We start from the raw sequence: 22,862 nt of genomic DNA on the forward strand, positions 1-22,862 counted from the left end.
GTAAAAGTGGGAAAACTCACGGGGAGATGAAGACAGTTCAATAATATTAAAAAGGAGAAATAGAAAACAGGAAAAACCTGAACACAACAAGTACTGCAAAAACCCCTGATTACTCACCACCAAGTAACTGATGCCCAGCCAGTCTCTGAGCAACAGCAGCCCTGGCCAACTTCCACCCCCCACCCCCAGTTTTATTGCTGAGCACGGCTTCCTGTGGTGTGGGGTGTCCCTTTGGTCAGCTGGGATCAGCTGTCCCCCTGTGCTCCCTCAGCACCCCCAGCCCACCTCCTGGTAGGGCACTCTAAGAAAGAGAAAAGGCCTTGATGCTGTGTGAATAATTCAATGACAACTAAAATATCCCTGTTATCAACCCTGGTTCATCACAAGTCCAAAACACGCAAGCATAGCAGCATAGCACCATGCAAGCCATTGTGAAGAGAATCAGCTCCATCCCAGCCAAAACCAGTACAGACTGAATGTCAGGTTTGATGGAGCTGGCAGTGAATTTGGTGGATGGCTTGAGATGAGCAGGCAGCTTGCTGATATGATAATCTAGGTAATCTATCTGTTGTGTAAGAGAGCCTCCTGTGCCTGGTGTGATGTTGGCATTGATAGTCTGTGACAAAAACACAAAGTTTTAATAATGTTATCTGGAGGATTGCTGTGCACTGGAATGTGCTGGATCCTCCTGGTGCTGTGGTTGCTGACTCTCCAAAGTGACTCTTGCTTAGATGAGCAAAGAAACAGACTGGCAGCAGCAGAATGTGCTGGGTGGATGTGCAGCCTCCCTTACACCAGGTTTCAGTGCTGTGATAACTGGTAAGCCTTCTTCATCTGATACTGTTTTTGGATGCAGTCTGTCAGTCTCCCCTGGTGTTCCTCAGAGAGGCACTACTCCTACTCTAAACACTTTTGCTTTTCTCTCCCACTGGTGAGGTGTTAGAAGTAAACCTAGATTTTCTTTCTGTTCTGGTTTTCTTTCAAGCATTGCTCCATCTGAAACTCTAGGATAGAACCAAGTGTGGTGATGTGGAGGTTAAGCTAAGTGACACTGGATTTTTCAGAAGCAGTAGTTTTTCTGTGCTACAGGGCAAGGGTACTTTTTTTTTCTTGTAGAATTTTGTTCTGAGTTCAATTTATGTGCTAGAAATGATCCTGCTTTGTTGCTTGACATCCTTGACAGTAAGTAGATAGTACTAGATCCTGTTCTTATGGTTCTGTTCTGTTGCCTTTTATTTTCCTACTTCTCTTTTCACTTTTTATTTGCCAACTGCTGTTCCAGATCTATAGTTAGGAGCTAACCTGTTTTATTTCTTTCATGTATTATTTTTTCCTTGCATAAGGAAGAGTGCCAAACATGTTATATTTCTTAAAAATGAGGGATACCCCTTGCCGCACTTACAGGATCAGAAGAGAATAAATTTGGCAGGCCCTATTCTGATAGAAAAGTAGTTATATGTTCAGAAAAGCCAAAATTGCACGTTATGAAACTTGCTTTATTGAACTGAAATTTAATATGAAATCCCTTGGAAGAAAATCTGAAAGAGCTAGCATTTACAAGACCATCCTTCATACTACATTTTTTTGATAGTTTCTGTCCTACAGAAGATCTGAAAGGTTTTCTTTCTTAATGACCATGCCAGTTTTCATGGGGTTCCACCCCAGAACACAGCCTTGCTTTTCTCAAAAAACTCATTTTCTCACTCCTTCCATAAGATAACGTCTTTTCAAATATGTTTAAAATTTTAGTTTGTTTTTTTCTTTTAAGCACTGATCTTTTCTGTAGGATGGGTTTGTATACATCTTTATTTAGTTCAAGAATTATATGTGCATTCATATATTCTGTTTAATTTCAGACTAATTTGCCTCACTTTGTTCTGGCTGCAAGACCTTGCAGAGCTGTCTGTTGACCCACTAGGAGGTAAAAACAGGAGAACAGTTTTTTGAGATAAAAAAACAAGAGGTTGACCAGAGAGAAAATTCCCAAAACAATATTTTGAAAGAGAGCAGTCTGGGAACAGGAGGAAAGTACCTGAGTCATGGGTATCTCAGTGTGCCTGAATGTGCACACACATACACTTATTTGTGGTAAATTTGGGGATATTTTCCAAAGAAGCGCTTTCACTGTATGTTGGAGTGGGGTTTAGTGAAGGCTGTGTTGTCACTGAAGTTACAATGGCAATTAACAGGAAACACTTAATAGGCAACTGGCTCATGGGGTGGCTTTTCACTGACAGCCTCACAGTGTAGGTGAGGTTCAAGGCACCTCTGGATTTTTTCTAGTCCAAACCCTTGCTCCAAGCAGGGTCAGCTAGAGCAGGTTGGTCAGGGCTTTATTCACTGAAGCTTAAATAACTCAGAGGATAGAAAGTCCACAAGATACCTGGGCAGCCTCCTCCACTGCTTGGAACTATCTGTTGGTCTTCAGAAACATTTATTATTACCTTGTTGATAGGGTAGTGAGGACTTTCTAAGGAACATATGAATTTGGCCATGCTACTTACAAAACACTTTTAAATTTGAGGAAAGTGTAGCCTATTTTGCAAGAAGTAAAAGCTTTCTGCAATTCTATCAACTTGGGGTTGAGACACAAAAGAAATGCCAACGTATCATGGCAGCAGAATGGCTGGATTTTGCACTGTCAGGATTAGTCTGCCTGTGTTGATAAGGCCTTGTAGAATTACAAATGTCTGCTCAACTTTTTAAGAAATCTACTATGAAATTTCATATACAATAGTGTCTTCAGAGAACTAATTTCAACACTGAGAGGCTGCATAAAAGTAGACTTAAAGTCTGTACGCTCCTCTTCTCAGCCTTATTGAATTAAAGTCTAGTACACTTAGGAAAGTAATGAAAGCACTCACTCATGTAAAAATATTGCCTTGGGATTTATGTATGTATTTCAGCACTAGTTGAATTTAGTGTATATCTCATTATTCTGGTTTTGTTAGGCAGGAGCATATCTGCCCAACTCATGTTATTTAATTTCTTCAGAAAAGTTGTAATATGGAAGAACAGTCTGTTTCTCTCTTAGGTACCAGCCCTGATTTTCTTTGCAATCTCTTTTATACCGCTGCCATGGCCTGGTAAGGAAATCTAACAAAATCACTGCTGGCTTGTTAAGGCCCAGGTGGAGATTGTAGGAGTGAGAATTCTAAAGATTTCACTCTTGCTTTCTCAAATGATGCTGCTTTTTACCTATGTAAAGTCTAAAAGCATTTGAAGCAGAAATATAGTTTTTATGTATTATGTTATCTTTTAAGATCAATATAACATGATTTAGATGCAAACTTGTGGAAAATTTATGTAAAGAGGAATTCTCTATTTACTGTCCACAATTTGATATTTAATAATTTTGAACTCTGAATAAGGTATTGAAGAACAGTCTTGCATGTATTCTGTGTTGACACAGGAGCTTATCTTTGTGATCAGCTCCTAAACATACTTTAGACTCTGGAGGGTGCATGAAGGTTTTATTATCTTTGGTAACTATTTTTAAAGTAGCTGCATCATTTGTGTAAATGTTTAGAAGTCTGTTCCCCAAGAACCTTCTTGCTGTCCTGATGTTTCTGTACTAAGAAATGCTTTAGGAGAAGTGTTGGATGTCATTACAGTTATGTTTTCTTTTGATTGTCTTTAAATGACAGATACCTACTCTATTAGTATTTTTTACTTTAGACTATGAATGATCTTTATTTTGTCCTCTGAAAATCATTAAAGTATATTTCCCAGTGACTTGAGTTTAAATATCTCCTACCAGTTCTAGCAACACTTTTTTGTTTGTTTGTTTTTGAGAGTGAAAATTACAGATTGTTTTTATCTTCTGAGAGTCCTTTATTGTTGTAATATATTGGTTGTCTTTGCCCTCATTCTTCAGTAGTAGAGTTTTGCAGAGTGCTCTGTTAAGACATGAAAGAGACACACTTAAAAATCTAAAATATTTATAGAAATTTTTCACAGCTGTGAAAAACCTGCAATTTGTTTCTTAATTCAAGTGTCAAAGCTGTCATTTTTTGTCTCCACAGAACTTGGCTGAAGTAGGACACTGCTGAGACCGTTTTTTTTTCCTTATGAGAGTTACTACTTCTTCCTATGTTTTTTGTCTGATCCAAGTATCAGGATTGTTAATATATCAAAAAATTCAAATTTCAGTTGCTGTAAAATCTGGGTTTATCATCCTACTGGTTTAGATGGTTATTTTACCTGATTCTTAGAGCAGGAAGTCAGGGCCAATTACAAATAGAGTTCCTAGAGAAATCCATCAGACATTACAGATCTCTGAATAAAAGAATCAAAATCATGTATTTTACCTTCACTCTTCTAATTATCTTTGCAATATTTCCTGTGTGTGCTTTTCCTGCTGAGTAATCCTAAATTCTGGCATGTTTGCAAACTAAAGTATTTTTTTTGTTTCAATGGGGTTTTTTTCCATTTTATGAAGGCGAAATCTCGGGTCTTGTTCTGCAGCCACTTTTTTCAGCTCTTGGTTCTATGATTCTTTTATTTTTATTCTATCTGTAAAGACATAATACCTTTTACTTTAAAAACTTCTAATATTAAACAGTAAGGGGAATGAAATGCTTACATTACAACTGCCCCTCTATGTTCTAAGGTAATAGATGCATGAAGTTGTAAAATTATAGAAATACTGTAAAAACAAGTGTATCTTAGATGTAGTATAAGACTGTATGAGAAGAGAGATCCTTTTTCTTTTTTCCTTTTGTTCCAGTAGGCATGCAGAGTCTCAAGGAAAAAAAGTTTAAATGTTGGCAAATAAGGAAGAGTGTTAGCCAAACTAATTTTGGATACATTGTGCTTTGACTGTTAGATCCAAACTTTTGGCTTTGAGATTTACAAATGATACTGGATATATTATAATGTAATTGTAATGGATATACTATAATTTTTCAAAATTCATTTAAAAATACAATAAAATTGCATCTTGCTTTATTTTCATGAACTTGTTCATATTATATACATCAGGGAATTCCACACTGAATTGAGTAATCTAGACACTGGGAAATCATTCCCTTGGGAAATGTGAATACTGAGTATTTGTCTTGCCTGAGTCAAGATAAGCTTGGAGTGTCCTAAAAATTATTACTTGCATCATATTGTGGACTTCTGTTGTTCATGTATTAGTTACATGTGTTTCATTACATTAATGTAATATTTAAAATTTGAATTGTATTTAAATTTACAAATTTTATTCTGGCTTTTCCTTTGGTGTAAGATTAATTTGCAGAAGTGCGTCAGGTTGCAGATTTGTGTTTTCAGTATTAAGGTTTATGTAAAAAGTTTGCAAACATTCTCTGTCTGAAAGAATAGCATTGCAAACTGCGTGGAAATTTGAAGATTAAACTGGTTTGTTGGTTTTTTCCCTAGTGTGACATTTCATAGGCAAGTTGATGAAGATACATGAAAAGTTACTTAAAACTTCTGATGATATGATATTAAATAATAGACTCAATTATGCCATATAAAGTGTTACTTATTTGAAATAAATGTACCCTTGGAAACACTAATAATTTTCAACCTGTCTTTATGAAATTACTGCTGGTGAAGATCTGCATAATTAAGGAGTCTCTGTAGTTCCTGTGTTGCATGACTCCTTGTATGGTGTCTGGATGTAGTCAATGTAGTAACTGATTTTTATGCCTACTAGGCATCACTAGATTTGGCAAACGTGTCCTTTTGTCTCACTGTGATCATAATTTTTTTCATCTGAAGCTACTGTTTGTCCAAGCAATTTTTTCTTGGAAAGAATAGTAATGGGCAAGTGGGAGAGTGATTTTTAAAGGAAACCTGTGTTTGGAAAAAAACATATTTCAGTATAGTAGAAAGGCAATGTCTGTATTTGTTACTATAAATCCTTCAGTATTGCACTGGTTAATGATGAACTATTTCTTGGATGTAGCAAATGTTAGAGCATTATTTATTATTCTGAAGGACCAGAAAACTATTCATATTTTTCTAAATATGTTCACTTTAAAGGGGAGATACCTTTAGAAGTTCACACTTTTCTGCAGGAGCTTTTTGGTAAAACAAAACCCTGAAAGGATGGTTATGTGAATTTTCAGCACCTTTGTTGGCAGCACAAAGGTTTCAGTGAATGTTCCTGAGGATTTTTAGAAGATGACTGCTGGACTACAAGTGTCATTTGTAAAGAAGAAAAATCTTTCATGTTTTCTTTTGTCAGATTTTGTGGTTTGCTGTTAAATAAAGTTATTTTTATTTTCAGATAACCCCAGATGTGGCTTGTGGAAATGCCAGTTCCAATACTTCTGCTGGAGGCCGGCTTATCTCCTTTGAAGTTCCACAGAATACATCAATAAAGTGAGAATAGTCTTATATGTGATGAAATACAAAAGCACTTTTATTTTCATTTGACTGGATATTTTAGACAAACAACTGTTCTTCAGATGGGCAAATTTGTCAAATGACTAAAAGACGATGAGACAATTCAGGCAGACTTCAAGCATGTAGCAGAGCCATGGCAGCTCTTTGCTTTGCATAATTTCTCTGACATATTTAATGTTTTAGAAGATGTAAGCATGTAAGCTGTCTCTGGGCCATCATAATGCATTAGAAATTAGGGCAGATATGTTGAAGATGTCAGTTTGGAGAAGATATGACTTCATGCAGTGAACACTTTTCCCCCTTTAATCTCCAGGTGAACTTGCTGATAGAAAGTGTTATTGTTGACTATATGGGTGCATGTATATTGTGCATTTGTATTTGATTTCTGGGTTATTGCTTTGGGTGTTGCCATCAGCTGTGAAATCTTTGTGTGTGTCCTAAAAAACACGTTTCTCAAAAAAAATTGAATGTATTCTGTTATTCACTTTTCAAAATCATGCTTTTTGGATAAAATACTTGTTTTGTTGTGTTTAGTTAAGAGAACCTGACTTCCTAGAAAGATCTGATTCTGTCAGCTGGGATGAGGCATTTTCTTATTGGAAATTTTATTTAAAAAAAAATCTGCCAACGTAGTTCTCTGGCTCACAGCTTTGCTGCACTTTTAGACTTGCATTTCCCCAAAATAGCCTACTTTTCTCATACTGTCATCTTATCTTTCAGAATCCCATGTTTCTGTTAAAAAAGGCCATGCTCACAGGAAAAAACAAAGTGATGCAAGCAGACAAGCTGCAGACAGTTTGGAGCAGTAACTGTTAAACGTGGGGTCGTCCCACCCTTCCCACGGGGCTTGAATTGGGCTCATTCATGAGCCTTAAGCCTAAGCCAGGAGGAGATCTGGGAGTGTGGATGCCCTGACTGGCTGCAGTCTGAAAGCAAACAAGTGGCTTTTCTTGGAATCGGGAAAAACCTGGCATTTATAGATTCTGAAGTTCTATTTAAGAGCTTTGATGGAGAAACCCTGTTTTAAAGCAGGTTGCAGAGTACACAGTCAGTTTTGATCATTTTTACATTGTATATATTTAGTGGAGTTTTATACCTGAGTAGATTAGTGCAAGTCAAGATCGATTTTTATTTCGTTTCATTTACTAACTTAAAGGCCCAAGTAACTTACCTGATTCAATGGCTGGCTGTGAAAGGAAAATAATTTCAGTTTAATAAGTTGATTTTGTTTTGATTGTCATATGAGACCTAAACTGTGAAACTAGTTTCTATGCTGTTCTAAAAGTGAGACAGCTTTTGGAATAGTATTTGGGGTTGTTCTTAAAGAGGGTGCAAATACTGTAAGAAATTTGCTTCTTATGACACCTAGTTGCAAGATTTTTTCAATGTCTGTCGCACATTATTACAAAACTTTGGTTTTCTTGTTTTGAAGTCAAATAACAAGTAACCAGGGATAAACTGCCTTTGTTTTAGCAGGATTGAAACAATTTCAATACAGGATATTATGGAACAGAGCTTCATCTCTAGGTATTTAGAGGTCTGTTTTCAGCAGGAGAGAATTACCAGTTTTTAGCAGCTGGATGCCGTTGTGTTTGTATTTTTGGAGGATTGTTCAAACTCATTTTGGATTCCTTCATAGGAAATTAATGCAAATACTGGGACCTTACCAGAAAAATGACAGATTTTTATTGTTTCATTATGGAGGTGAGTAGGAAAAAAAGTGCCCTGTGAGTACAAAGAGTGGCATAATGTAGCTCCCTAATGGAGCCAACAGAGTGGATGCAGCAGTAGACTTTATATCCAATCTGTCAATATTCAGGAAGGCACCATGGGCTCAGTGACCTTGGGAGCATTACATGACTCATTTGATTTACAAGAATAAACTGTCCTGAATCTTCGATCTGGTGTGTCAAACAAATGAGGATTTCTACCAGGATCTGACTCCCAGTATTGAGTGAACATTGAATGTTCTTCAGTAAACAGCAGGGCTGGATGTACTTCAGCTGCAGAAAATGATGGCACAGTAGGATGGAGGTAATACTCAAAAAGGCATAATTGCAAAGACTGAACAGGGATCCCTTATAAGGATATGCTTTACTATTATGTGGTGTTTATCTAAAACTCTTCTTGGGTATTAAGATGGTGACCTTCAAGAATCAGAAATTGGGACTCTGTATGATTTCATCTGCTATTACATAAACTATTATGCAAATATTACAACTGGAGCATTTTTAAGTTTTGTGGACATACTAAAGATGTTCAGGATTTTTCCTGATTCCATACTTGCTAGATTTAAGTTTCCCATCTTTGATAAGGTTCAGTTCTACAGTGATGTACTTCCTAATTACACTGACTTCCCTCAGTGTAATTATTCTCATAATTTCTTTTTTTAGAATAAGGCAAGATGCTACTGCTTCTCTCATCCTGCTGTGGAAGGTCACAAGCACTGGATTTAAACAGTGTTCACTTATTGATGGCAGAAGTGTCACTCTTCTCCAGGCACTGGGTGGACTTGTGCTTTCTGAAGAAATGCTTGCGTTAGGCAACAACTACTTTATTGGTGAGTAACATGCTGACTTTCTGTCCATCACCTCTAGGTGACAGCTGATGGTACACTCAGCATTTAGGGGAACAAAGGATTAATTCCTTTAAGTGCTGAAAGATCCTAATGGGATATTGGGACCATGTTTCAGACATTGGTTCATTCAAACCAGACAAGAGCTACTCTAAATTCTTACACAGTTGGCACCATTCACTTTAAAATCCACACGGTCCTTTTGTCTGATGCCTTGAGATGATGCAAGTTATTTTATATGTTCTATTTTAATAAGCTTTTGGCAAATGCTGCAGTATATAATTGAATGCTTGAGGTGTTTCTGTCAGGAATTGTGTTGTGGGATCCTTTGTAAAGAAGCTTAAGACTGTAGACAGGAAAATTGAAAAAATACATTACAAGATCAGATTTCCTATTGTATTTTAACAGTGTTTAATTGCACTGCTTTTTTATCTTTTAGTGTTGTCTCTGTGAATATGGAGCCTTAGAAATATACTATTTGTTTCACTCAGCAATTAAATGTTAAGCATCTTTGGTGAAGGAGTATAATGAAAATAGCCTGATACATTATTTTTAAGGGTATGGAAATAACACAGATTTAAAGCTAAATTTTTGCATAGACACAATAGACTTAATTAAATTGAGATTTCTGGGCAGATGTTTTATTATACCAATGACATGAAACCAAAATCATTGTAATAAAAGCACTTATTGTTATCTGCTTGAAATGCTGTATATTTCTAAAGGAACTATAAGCTGCTACAATTGTTATTTGAAAACTTACCATGCTAATAAATGTAAAATTAAAAACATTCTGATGTGGAAACATGGGAAAGAATTCCAAGTGTGTAGCCAATACAGAAAATCCCCAAATACAGAAGTAGTGCCTTGTTCTCTCCTTTTTCAGCTATCACCTTCCAAAGATACTGCTTAAAGGTTGTTAGTAGAATAATTTAATTTTTATCGTCAGTGGTTTCCTTTAGGGATGTTTATTTCCTTCAAATAATTTTCTACTTTCTTTTAATATTATTATTCCTTCTAAGATACTTAGTTTTAGGCCTTTTTTTTCCCTTTTAATCTTGTTTTACATTTAATTTATCAGAGTTAAAGCTTTCCACTCATGTCTCTGGAATATATTTTTGAATTTGCTTTTTGGTAGTTAATGTATGATAAAAGTATCCTGAAGACAGGATGATTGGTAGCTTTTATGCAGTGGTGCAAATGCCTAAAGGCACAGCTTGGCCTAAGCTGCTAAGCAGAGGGGCCAGGTTGCTCTGTGCAGGCTCCACTCGACTGTACAAGCACAGCTTATTGGTTTAGGTAACTAAAATACGAATTGTGTTACTCTTTCATAGCTTGTCTTGTCCTCTCATCTCTATAGCTGAGTTTCTGTCACTGGGATTCTTACTCTGAATTTTTTATTGTGTGCTGGATAACAGGAGATGAAAATGTACCTTTATAACGAGGCTGAATTCACAAAAATGGCTTATTTCATGCAGTACAAGTATTCTGAGACCTCTTGCTTTACTTCCATGTGGTTTTCAATACTTTATGTGGTTTTTCTTTTTGGTTATGTGATAGTGAAATTATTTGTAAAATTTTCCAGCTGCTGAAAATAAGGCATGAATTTTTTGGTTTAAGAAAGAGCCTCTGAATTTCCTTCTCAGTTGTATGGAAATATTCTGCTTACTTCCCATCATCAGTTTCTGTCCAATGAAGTGTAGGTCATGGGTGTAAAACTTAAAAAGTAACTCAGTTATTTGGTGTGAAAATGAATTTTATCTTCACTCAACTGAAATCCATAATTCTACCAAAGCTTATAGAAAAATAATTTGATCTTCAGATTTGATCCAGATATGTTGAAGAGGTCTGTCAATTTGATGTGCCTTGCAAGTTTTTAATAATTTAGTTTTCAATAACTCACTTCAATAAAGTTTTTCTTATAGACAAATTTCCGTGTTTCTTGATAGACATGAAAAATTTATTCTAAGGTACAATAAGTTAAAGTGGGTGATTTTATATTAGAAAAACAATAATGTTGCCAGTGTTTTTGTTGATGTTATTAAAGTTGGAATGATATGAGGAGGCCGCAAGATGCTGTAGGTTTCTGTAAACAGAGTCACACAGAAAGGCTGTGGACCATGTCAGTCGATGCATTTACTTTTTATAATTTCCTTCTGCTTTCCCCTGTCTTTTTCTGTTTATTCAATTATGATTTTGAAGGTTTCTTCTCTTAATTGGTGAATTTTGTACAAGGACACTTTTAAACTTGTAAAAATTTCTGATTAGAACTGTAAAAGAAAAATGAGGAAGATATGAGTGTTTTTTTTTGGTTTGACTTTTTCGTATGTGTGTGTCTCTTTTTGATCTACATCCTTTTTGAGTCATTTCTCACCGTGTTCCTTCCAAGTTTTGTTACTCAGCAAGGTACTTTAATTGCCTTTTGCAGCTCTTTCTGAATAAGTTATTTATATCAAAGATAAAACATTTAGGGAAATATTATTTGTTTTGTGTTAGCCTGTGGTGACACAAGTTTAAAGTTGTTGATACAAGATTGAAAAGACTCAGAAGTCAGCAGTAATGTGCTGATTTGCTGATCATGTGGTTCAGGGCACAGTGTCTAGAGGTTGGGAAGAATGCTGTTTTTGAGATCTAAAAATAGAGGCTGTCAGCACAGAGCTGTTCACCCCAGAGACAGTACCTGCACTGTGTGAGAATGAAGGGGAGCGCGGAGCGCAGCTCGGCCAAAAAGAGCACTCTGTGTTCTCTGCTGGGTTTATAAAATGGCTGCTGCATCTGCAAACAGCCCCTTGCAGTGCAGGACAGAGCCATGGTGCTGTGATTATGCAGCAGGATTATGTGGTTTAATTACAGCGTTGACCTGCCTGTGGCCAGCAGAAGACTGGCTTGAGCATCCTGTAACACATTCCTTCCATGTTTTGCTCAGAGGATTTTTAAAGAGTTTCTCTGAGATTTGCTGCTACACATGTGCCAGTCTTCTAAAATAATTTGTTGTGTTTTATTAGAGTGTACTTATTAGCCAGTGGGGAAGAAACCCCAGTATGGTTCAGGCTTTGAAGTGAGCAAGTGGATTGTGTGGATTAGGAGTAGGATGAAGCACATGTCCCATGCCCAGGTGCTGGTGGCTTTCAGTGCCAGGTGACTGCTGGACAGAGGTGGTCACAAGGTGGTTGGTTTGTGCAGGACAGCCCAGTGAGCTGTTTGTCTCTGCTCATGGTTTGCAGCAACAACATTTATTTCAAAACCAAGATTTAAAAAAAGGATGTTTAATCAAGAGCATTTCTAAACAGGAAATTATTATCTATTCTGTGAAGTGCTATGGGTGGGCATCAAGATTGGCCAAAGAGTGAAAAGGAGAAGCAGGAGGGATTTAATAGTGTCTTTGAATAAGAGATGGAAATTATGGGTTCAACATTAAAAACATTATTGAAGTAAAAGGCAGGCTTTCCATTAATTAGACATAGATTCGTACTCTTTGTCCCAATGTTCTTTGAAGTTAATGAGTGATTCCTGCATAAAGTATTTATGATATTTATAAAATGTCTAATCAGTATTTGTTTTATTTCTGGATCTTCATATTCATGCTAGCAGTAATGGTACTAGAATGTTTGAAAATGAGTGAACTGCAAAACTTTACATTGTTAGAGGCATACACCTATTCTTCATTGCAATATATCTTGAAAAATTGAAATCAGATGAAATACATTTCACAAGTCTGAAAAAGTAAGATAAGAGGTCCCTGATGCACCATCAGCTGGTGGAGGAGTCTTTCAGTAGTTCTCATGAATGCTAATAGGTTACAGCTAAGGATCTCTGGGGTGAGTTGAAATTGCTGCTTGTTATATGTTTTGGGGGAAATCTAATCTACCCAGCACTGTGCAGTCCTCTCTTTCAGGGAATAATACACTGAATTTTGGAATATGTATATATTTTTCTATACTAGATTGTTGCAAACACTGAAGATTTACCAAATTGATTAAATAAAGCTGTATTGAGAAAAAATTATGCATTAACATTTTTCTTTAAAAAATAAAAAAGGGATTTGAAAGACATTCTCTGCTCGTATGGCATCTCCCACAAAAATTCTTTGATTTGTTGCATGCATCTCTTTTATCCAAGCATGCTATCACGCTGTGACTGAGAACTGGAACATTAATTTTGAGAACATAGGTTGCTGACAAAATACTGAGAAAACCAAATCCAACATAGAATAAAAGCATTAAAATATTTCCTTTTTTTTTAATGCTCACATTTTAGGAGTTTTACAGTGCTTGTACACCATCTGCTTCTGCACGACTCAGTTAATCTACCTGGTGCTAAATTAATATACCTGTTTACTAGGGCAGCAGTTCTGTGCTTCAGGTGTATCCAAAGGTGCACCTGTGGCTGGCAGACTTGCAGTCAGGCAGGTCTAATTTCACAGTTTCCATTCTGCTTGGAAAACTGGCATATATATATATATACACCTGTGTGGCTGTACAGGTACCAGATCGTATTTAACAGTCCAGTTAACAGCCAGGACACAAAACAACCATAGCTTCCTTTTAATGAATTTGGAGATTGAGTAATAATTAATGGAATCATGGAATATGCTAAGTTGGAAGGGACTCATCAGGATCATCCAACTCCTGGTCCTGCACAAGACACTCAAAGAATCCTACCCTGTGCCTGAGAGCATTGTCCAAACACTTCTTCAACTCTGTCAGCCCTGGTGCCCTGGGGAGCCTGTTCAGTGCCCAAACACCCTCTGGATGATAAATGTTTTCCTAATATCTGACCTAAGCCTCCCCTGACACAGCTTCATACCATTTTCCTTTTCATACCAGAATAAAACTGCATAGTACATGACTATTGTATGATTATTACTTACTTTTAAGAAGTGTTTGTTTGGAGGTTTTGGACATAATGTGGAGCTGGCACTGCCGACTCTGTGTGCATGTGACCTATTTCCTTTCTTTCTCCTAACAACATTAAAAAATGAAATTATGTTTTCAGGTCTTTATCATGGCTGTTAGGATATTATTTCTGTTGAAAAAATATCTTCTTAACAGCTTTCATGATAAAATGTTGGAAAAATTGCTCTTCTGCCTCGGTGTGCCCAGAGCTGAAGCAGTAATGATAGGAGCTCTTCAGAAAAATAGTAAAACAGCTGGGCAATGGTATTTTGGTTCCATTTCCCTGTAGCTAATATGATAGAAAATTTGTATATAATTGTAAAAAGAAGGCTTGTAAATAGCTTGAAACAACTTACTTTTAGACTTTGTGCTTTATTTAGCACTTCCATGGTGCTGCTTAAGCAGCTGCTTAAAAAGTAGCTTTCATGAGATATTGCTACATTAGCTTTTTAGCTTATTGTCTGCTTATGAAATCAAAGGAAGACATTTATAAACAAAATTGCTGTTTCTCAGATAAGCCCTTGCAGATAATAAGGTAGAAAGTTCAATGTTTAATATGAATTAATATTTGTATCTGAACAGAAAATAAGTCCTCCAGCACAACCTTTAAATTATAATGCTTGTTTTCATCATAGCAAACAGAAACTGATGTAGACTTGTCAGTTGACATTGCTTGGCATGTCATCTGGTTTTCTCCAAGAAGCCCAGCCTTTTAGATCAATACAATATAATTAGCTGCTTTAAACTATAATTATCAAGTATTTAAAAAAATATTTCCTTAAATAAAGTTGGTAGCTGTACAAACTCACTTGAAAATAGGTGCTCTAGCATCTTTGTGGTGAGATGAAGAGTACTGATGCCATTCAAATGCCAACACCTCTAAGGCAGCTTGCTTCAATTCCACAAAACTTTTTGATGTTTGGCTTAAAAAGGAAAATTAATGCTTGGCTTCTGAAGCACAAGATATCTGCTGCTTTTTAATAAGTGTGGGAGCCATATGGTTCTGTGTCAGGAAGGATAATATTTTCTAATCCAAAATGCTGTCCTGCCTTTCAAATGCAACGAAGTATTTTCTTTTCTGACTCTGCCCTGAGCAGTTATTTACTCTTTTGTTGTTCTTTGATTATTCAATGAGTTTCCCTACAAGACTTTATCATGTATTAAGGAGTAGTCACCACCAATACTTGTGCAGCTATATTGAATAGGCAAAATGAAACAGTATATAAAATACTATATGAAATAAAAATAATACAGATATTTGAAACAAGTTGTTTTTTTCTAACTCTTCTTGTCTGGAAATAGGATTTCAGATTAGGACGTAAATTGTAGCTGGGGTTTTGAGATGTTTTTTGTTGTTACAGGCCTCTAAAACATGCACACATTTCTGTCTAAAGAAAGCAGTTTACTGCATCTTGAAATTGTTTTCACTTAAGCAAAAAATTAAATAGGACAATTTTATTTCATAATAAGAGATGTGTGAATTGAATTCACTGAAAGCCACATAATCAAGTTACTCTAGCTTTAACAAGTTGCCCTGTCTCAGCTGAGCATCTGTGTGAGCTCCTAGTCCACGGCATATTGAGTCATTTGACTTAACCCTCTCTCACTCTGGGCCTAATTAAATCTCTGTGCCCTGCACATGCTGTGGTGATGTGCAGAGCCCCTGTCCGTGTGCGTGACTGTTCTGCTCCTTTTGTGCCTCGCTGGCGGGAGTTGGTGACAACTGCTCCAGTTAGTGGGGTTCTCAATCTTAAGTGTGTAATTTGCCTGGAAGGGCCCTATTGTCTGCCGATTTGAGCATTGTGCTCAACAGAACATTTCCCTGGGGTTCCGGGCACAAGAGCTAACCTTGCAGAAAATGGCCTTTTGGTAAGCAATAGCAGCAGCAGCAAAGTGTGAACTGCAAGAAAAGCGCAGTGAAGTGTTAATTTCAATGATTTATTTTAAAAGATGGCCTTTCAGCATTCAGCTGAAATCCAAGCCATTCTGAAGAATGCTGTTGGCCTATATAAGAGAGGGTATCTTGGTAGGAATGATAAAATAAATATCCTGTCCTTTATGTTTAAGTTGCATGTACCTTGTCTCACATATAAGTAGATGTATGAAACTAGTAGCTAGTCTGATGTTTACATTGTATTATGTTTTAAGCTAGCATTTGAATAATTTTTAGTCTTTAGAGTAATCTTTAATTACAGTAAATTATTAAAAAATAATTTCTATTCACTTCTATTTCTAGCAAGTAACAATAGGAAATTATTTTTCTGGTCTGTATTTGGAGGTTCATCTACTCAGATTCGTAATGTTTGGTGAAATACCTTTTGTTTGTTTCTTTAAGATTCCTCTTTCTTCAAATATTACTTCTGTGACCAATTCACAATCAAGATCAAAATATTTATTTTAAGTTGATCACATAGTTGTTTGCATGATACAGTCTTGGACAGACTTCTTAGCCTGATCCATGGAATATGGATACCAGTGCATAACTGGTTCATTGTTTCACCAATGTGAGACACATTTTACTAATGCTTGTAGAATGCAATGAGATCTTCAGCTAGTAGTGTAACAAAGTAGGGTAGCCACAAGCCTCTCAGTTGAACCAGTCACTAGAGATATATCCTGGCCAACCTTGCCATCCCATCTTCTGCAGCTCCCCTTCGTGCAGTCCCAGCTATGCCTCTTGTATTCCACCACACTTAACTACATTTGCGAAGCGTGGAATCAGAGGTTCTAGTGATCTACATTTGGGCCCAAATTAGTTCTGTGCCAGCTTGGCAACTTGGCTGAAATGCTGACAAATAAAGATACATTGGGAAATTGTGATACAGGAAATCTTTTAGAAGAATAGTCTTGTCACCCCTTGCTGGGCTTTCCCCATTACTTTGGACCGTAAGCAGAGTCCTTGAAGCTGTGGGAGAAGGACACAGTAAGCCACTGCCCAGCTCCTTAATAAGCTGAATGCAAGTGGCTTTGTAAGAGTAAATGTACTCCTGCTAGCTGACTGTTTCATAATTCTGCCATGGGGTTTGGTCCAGTCAAGTTATTAAGCTGGATAATTGTTTAAGTAACAGTGAAATTCACAAATTGACATTTGTTATAGAGGAAATGTAGTGGAACATGGGGCTTTGCTATGCTAAGTGAATTCAACTGTTTTTCTCAGTTCATAAATAAATTTTTACTATGACCCCTGGAAAACTGAGCTCCAGCTTGAAAGGCAAGCTGTGTGCTGTTTCTCCCCAAAGTTTTGGTAATAATTTTATGATACCCAAATTTTGCTTTCTCTTACACCAGTGTAACACTGTCACTGTCAATCTGCCTCTGGCAGAACTGTAGGATTGTTACTGAGGATGTAACTTGCACTCTTACCTTTATGTGGTTGTGCCTGGCAAGAGAGTGTATGTTTGATTTTAGGAGCCCAGGCCGTTTTCATTGTTGGTAGCAAAGGAAGAAAGCATATCCATCTAAAACTGACAGTGGCTATGAATGCAGTTTGGAGAAGACAATGAATATGATGAGAAGGTTTTCAGCCACCTCTCAGGAAAAATTCTTTAAATTGCTGCTTCATGTGAGATTGTGAAAAGTAAAATATTTGAAATAGTTCTTGAACTGTTCTCATTAGGATCCATATATACTTTCCAAAGCAGTATCTGACCAAGGCTTCTGTGAATAAAACACAGTAAGAATGCTGATCTGTGTAGAATTTGGGAGAGTTTTACCACCTATAAATAGTGCTATTTGTGGACAAAATAGCAATTTTGCTATGGCAGCTGTATTTTTGTATCCCCAGATGCTATGTTGCCTAGCAGCATCGTTAGAGAGTGATCTCAGATGTTCTGTACGGTGCTGATGGCACTGATGTACTGCATCAAAGATTGCAAATGGCATTGATTACCTGTTCCTCACTTCTCGTTTTCTTATGTATGATAATGATCCTGAGGCAAATCAGGAAAGGATTCCTGACCCATTTTTCATACTCTGTAGAACAGTATTGGTGTCAGGGTCCTGTGGGGATTGGGAGGCCTTAATGACCCTTAGTGTCATGGAAAGAGGGGGGTAAATATTTGTCCATTTGTAAATCAAAAGCAGGCCTCTACTACTTTAACATGTGAAGGTAAATTTTCAGAATTGAGTGCATCATGAGAACATCTTGTCATGCTTTTTCATTTGTTAGATCTCTAAAATGAGTTGAACATGACTTGTGTGGACAAGAGAAGGATTGAGCTTGCTTAGATTTGCTAGATGGAAAACTATTTGAGATTGTGATATACAGTGCCATAACAGAGGGAAATTGGTTCATATAGTTAATTTCCAACTTCATGCTTAGATCCAAAAAGGCACTAAAGCATGGTGGTGATTAGTACAGACTTCTGTTTTCATAGTAATTTTCATGGTATTGAATGTTACCTATATCACATGACATGGACATGAAGTAGTCTTTGGATAAAATTTGGACATCAAAAATTTAAGGAGGAAGAACTAGAATTAATTCCTTTATTTTCTTCTTTTTTTTTTTTTTTGTTCTGGTGGGTACTGTAATAAAAATATAGTTCTCTTTCTTTCCTAGCTTCCTCTTTTTCAAGTATTCTTATGTCTGCAAAGTTCAATGGTCATAAAAAAAAGGTTGAGCATATTGACCACTGTTGTTTGGTTTGCTGGATAATGTTTTCTTTTGTGGTGGGAGAGATATGGTGAAACAGAAAATTCCTCTGGACTCTTTTACACGTCAGGTTAATTCTATGACTTTCCATCATCTGTGGATAAACTATCAGATATTCTTACGTAGCTTCAATCCTGAACCAGTAAGGTTTATAAAGGATGCTCATTATGCTCTTATAATAGCAGTGTTTTTCCTAGAAGCTGAAATTGATGTGGAAGTATCACAGTTCACGATGTTACTGCATGACAAGAGCTGAAGATATGGTGCAGGCACACCAAGTACTGCTGCTTTGATCCTGAAGGATTGATACGATCTGCTTTTCTTCCATTTAACAATATCTCAGTTTCCCATTTTCCAAATAATGAATAGCTGGCTGTACTGTACATGGGGAATGGGGTGGACAATCTACATCACCTTATTCTGGGGCCCTTTTTAGTTTTCCTACCATCTTGCCTTGCCAATGCCCTTGGTGCAAGGGCTGCTTGCTGTGCAGGAGAGCTGTAGGCACTTGGTGTCTTTGAGAACTTCACTGCTTTGCAAAATGTTGAAGTTGGCTACTGACCCCAAAAGCTTTTGGTGTGGGAAAGTGTTGAGAGAGAAAAAGAGAACAGATGGAAACTGATAGACATCCCACTGCTGTCTCATTTCCTTGGGAAACCAGGCTAAAAATAAGTTGAAAACTTGAGGACTGATACTTTGTTGTGAGTGCCCAATCCTGCCTTAGCAGTCATTCTCACTCATCCAAGAAACCTTTAGGTGAACTCAAAGATCTGCTCTTCTGTGAACTGGAACTAAAAGGATAATCTACTGTTTCAACCAAAGGTGGATCTCTTTGGAATAGATGTATTCACTGTGTGGAATACAGAGATACATTTGAGCCAAATGGAAACGACGTTGGTGTGTGTCAGAGCATGTGGGGCGCATACTAAGAGTTAGTGAATGATTTCTAGTGAAATGTTTTGCCTTTTGCTAACATTATGTGCAATATGATAACTTTCTTGGTGCTCTGTTAGTTTCAGTCTTCCCTATTTTGACTGTTCACTGTGGACTAGCTCGCTGACCTCAGACTGTTGTGCTTAGAAGGAAGGTATTGCTCAGAAATGGGGCTTGTGGGGAAAGCAAATCAGTTTGTCTACTCAGTGTTTGAGTACTGGTAATCTGAATGGCATATGATCCTCTTAAAGTATCTGGACATAATGATGATACCTGTCATCTTTTAGTTTGACTTTATTCCTTTTTCTCATTCTTAACTTTTTTGATGTGAGTGAAACAGGAGCACTTGTACCTTGTGCTCCTGGACATAAGTGTGTGGAACTGCCAGGATGGAAGGAGCTGTAGTGTATTTTACCAAGCTTTCTGCCAAGGAAATTGTGTAGGAATTTCCCAGACTATCAAATGTGTGTGCAAAAAGCTTGAAAATGCCTCCTCTGCAATCTAAATGGCTACTCACATCACATTATGATTTATTAGGCTTGAGAATTGTTTCTGTAATATTACTGTAAATAACTCAACCCTGAATTCTGCAACTAAAAATGCTTTGATGCCATTGTGTTTTAACTGGCTTTAGAAAACCAGCAAGGTTGAACTGAACAAAACTACCTTTTGGTATAAACTGCTGTAATATTTTTCTCCAGACCTGAGATGAAAGGAGCTGTAAATACGGTTCCGAAATTATTCTCCCATCTAGAAGTTAAAAATAGAACTTAAAACTCACTCTAGTTCAGTTGCTGTTATGGGAATTGTGGAAAGAATTAATTGAAGTGCTATGACCTGAGTTAAGCAGGGTGTTATATTTAGATGGTCAGACAAGCTTCTTTTTTAGCCTTAAAAACTAGACATCTCAGAATGTTATATGCAACTTCTATCAAATGAAAATAAATACCCATGTTTGTATTTTTCTAGTATTTACAAATTAGGTGAGATAATTAGAAATTGCAGGAAAATGTGTGGCATTCCAGAGAGAATAATGATTTTTTCAGTGGTTTGCCTAAGGGCTTTTGATACCAAAATAGTAACAAGATTCAAAGTACAAAGAAGGTTGATTTAATATTTCTTTAGGGAACTGTCCTGAAGAATATGTAACAATCTGCTTCAGACAAGGAAATGTGAACCCAAAGACATTTTCTAAATACCACATTCTTCCAAGCATTCACATATAATTGCATGACTGCCAGTGACAATCGCATTGAATTGTTAAAGAAAAATTCTGGCTGCATCTTTGAACAGATGGGTAAAAATGGGGTATGTATTGAGGCCAGAATAAATTGGCTTGCTTTGAAGAGGTCATCAGATTACAATAATCTTCACTAGCCAAAACAGACCATTAGGCATTTGGAGCTATACCCAATACATGTGTTTTTGTTTGCTTTTTTTTTTTTTAATCTGATCCTTTAGAACATTCAGCTAACTTGTGGAGGCTGTACTCAAGCCAGTGATGTCTATGTAGGACATAAGATTTTCCTGTTTGAAGGTAGGGTTTAAGGATCATAGACAACCAATAGCTGAAGGAATGCAGCATTTTAACAAGTGAAATCTAAAAATGAAGAACAAAGAATGCAAGTTTTTGTGGAAACACGATTGTGTGGAATTTGTAGAATTAGTCATGCTTGACACTTCCATATGCAAAATATAAGTAATGCTTAGCAGCTGTTCTGAAAGAGAATTCACTTGAAGTTCTGTTTCATGAAACTTTTGTTTGTTCCTGTTCATTAAAAATGTTTTGTTTTACTTTTTTCTCTTAACTAAATGTGCTATATCCAGTCTGTAATGCAAGAAGCTGAACTGCATCTTTGAAGCTCCTTAGAGGTTTAGGCTGTAAATGGATTTTGCAATTTGAAGTGGAAAAATCTAAGAAAAAACATTCTGTCATACATTGCATCTATTTAGTGCTGTTCTTTTTAAAATTAAGGATATTTGTTTTTAAAAAAACCATCAATTTTTACTTAAATTCTCTCTATATTTTCTAAAGAAAAGGGGAATCATAGAATGGTTTTGTGCCTGCAGCATTCCATTCTGGTCCTACAGTCTTAGCCCCTTTTGGGGTCTACTTACATGGAGGATAGTGAAGTCAAGGTTTGACAGTCTATGGAAGGATCTTTGGTGGTTTTTTATTCATAAATTCTGCATACAGTATATACGCTATACCAAACCCACATTTTTGTGTCAGTGCACATTTATTTTCCCCAAACAAACAATTAATTGATGCCACACATGGAAGGGCTGTGGTGCAGGAGTCTGATCAGTGTGCTGGAACGAGGCAGCTCAAGCACAAGGAGCAGGGGCTGTGTGTTTTGACATGAACTCCGACTTTATCCCATATGTCATGGACTCTGTGTGAGCCCCATTTTATCTTTCCTGTCCTTCTTTTATTTTTCAGATAACTGTTAGGAATATGTGTGATAGTGAAGTTGTTATGCTCCAGTGTGTTTTAATAGCTACCAACCACAATTTTTTCCTTCCATGCAATTACAGGTGCTAGCCAGAGATTAATGAATCTTCCTGTTCCTTGTCCAGTGTTCCCATTTCCATGTTTAGTTCATCTTTACCTGCCATATCAGCTTATAGAGACATCAGATCAGACATCAATAATACTTGTATTGCAAATTGCTGTCAAGTGGTATAAATATATACTTGCCAACTTCATAAAAAACACAACCAAACGAATTCTCCATCTTTTACCAATGTCATGAATCTGGGTGCTTTGTAGCTCTGAAAGTAACTTTTATGAACTCACTTAAACATATTTCTCCACAAAATTTGATTTTAATGTTCCTTGTTGTTAGAGACATTAAAGAAATATATTTTTTAACTTTTCAAAAAGTAGCAGGCAAAAGCATTTATTTTTGAAACATAAAAAAATGTAGATTTGAGCTCTAGACGTAGATATGTTCACCATCCTGTCTTCCATTTTTTAAGTCAATATGATGAGGTTTGTCACCAAACTGTATTTTAATTTGTATTTACATGCCTTGCAATCAGAGAGGTGTGTATTACGTATGAGCAATTTGGTTCTTAGTTGACAGTTTATTTCAAATCAGCTTCATTTCTTTGTCTAGCTGCAGAGCATTAACTGTATCAGCCTATTTTGTCATATAACAAGAATATTTTCTTCTCTTTTAAAAAGGTTTTTTGAATGATTCAGTTACCAAGTGCATTGTGGCTCTACGCTTGACTGTGGTGGTGAAAGTGAGTACCTGCATGCCTGTGGGAGGCCATTCAGACAACTTCCCATGCTCAGGGAAAGGGAAATGCATCACCAAGCCAGATGAGGTAAGGTCAGCTTACCAAGACATTCCTGTAATGTGGCAATTCCATGATAACTGAAACAGGGCAAATTGTCCTTGGTGTTTGTGCCTTGCAGCTGTGTAACAGAAATTGA

General features: G+C 36.7%; 1 protein-coding gene across 1 annotated transcript in view; it reads left to right on the forward strand.

Annotated features, from left to right (window-relative positions):
* Positions 1 to 22,862, forward strand: part of DNER (delta/notch like EGF repeat containing) — a 111,342-nt gene that overhangs the window by 50,462 nt on the left and 38,018 nt on the right. The window contains exons 3-5 of the mRNA XM_064385883.1: positions 6,242 to 6,336; positions 8,754 to 8,920; positions 22,608 to 22,753. Coding sequence (XP_064241953.1) covers positions 6,242 to 6,336; positions 8,754 to 8,920; positions 22,608 to 22,753 — 408 coding nt within the window. The remainder of the gene's footprint in view (positions 1 to 6,241; positions 6,337 to 8,753; positions 8,921 to 22,607; positions 22,754 to 22,862) is intronic.

This window comes from Passer domesticus, chromosome 11, assembly GCF_036417665.1.
Source record: "Passer domesticus isolate bPasDom1 chromosome 11, bPasDom1.hap1, whole genome shotgun sequence".
Classification (NCBI taxonomy): Eukaryota; Metazoa; Chordata; class Aves; order Passeriformes; family Passeridae; genus Passer; species Passer domesticus.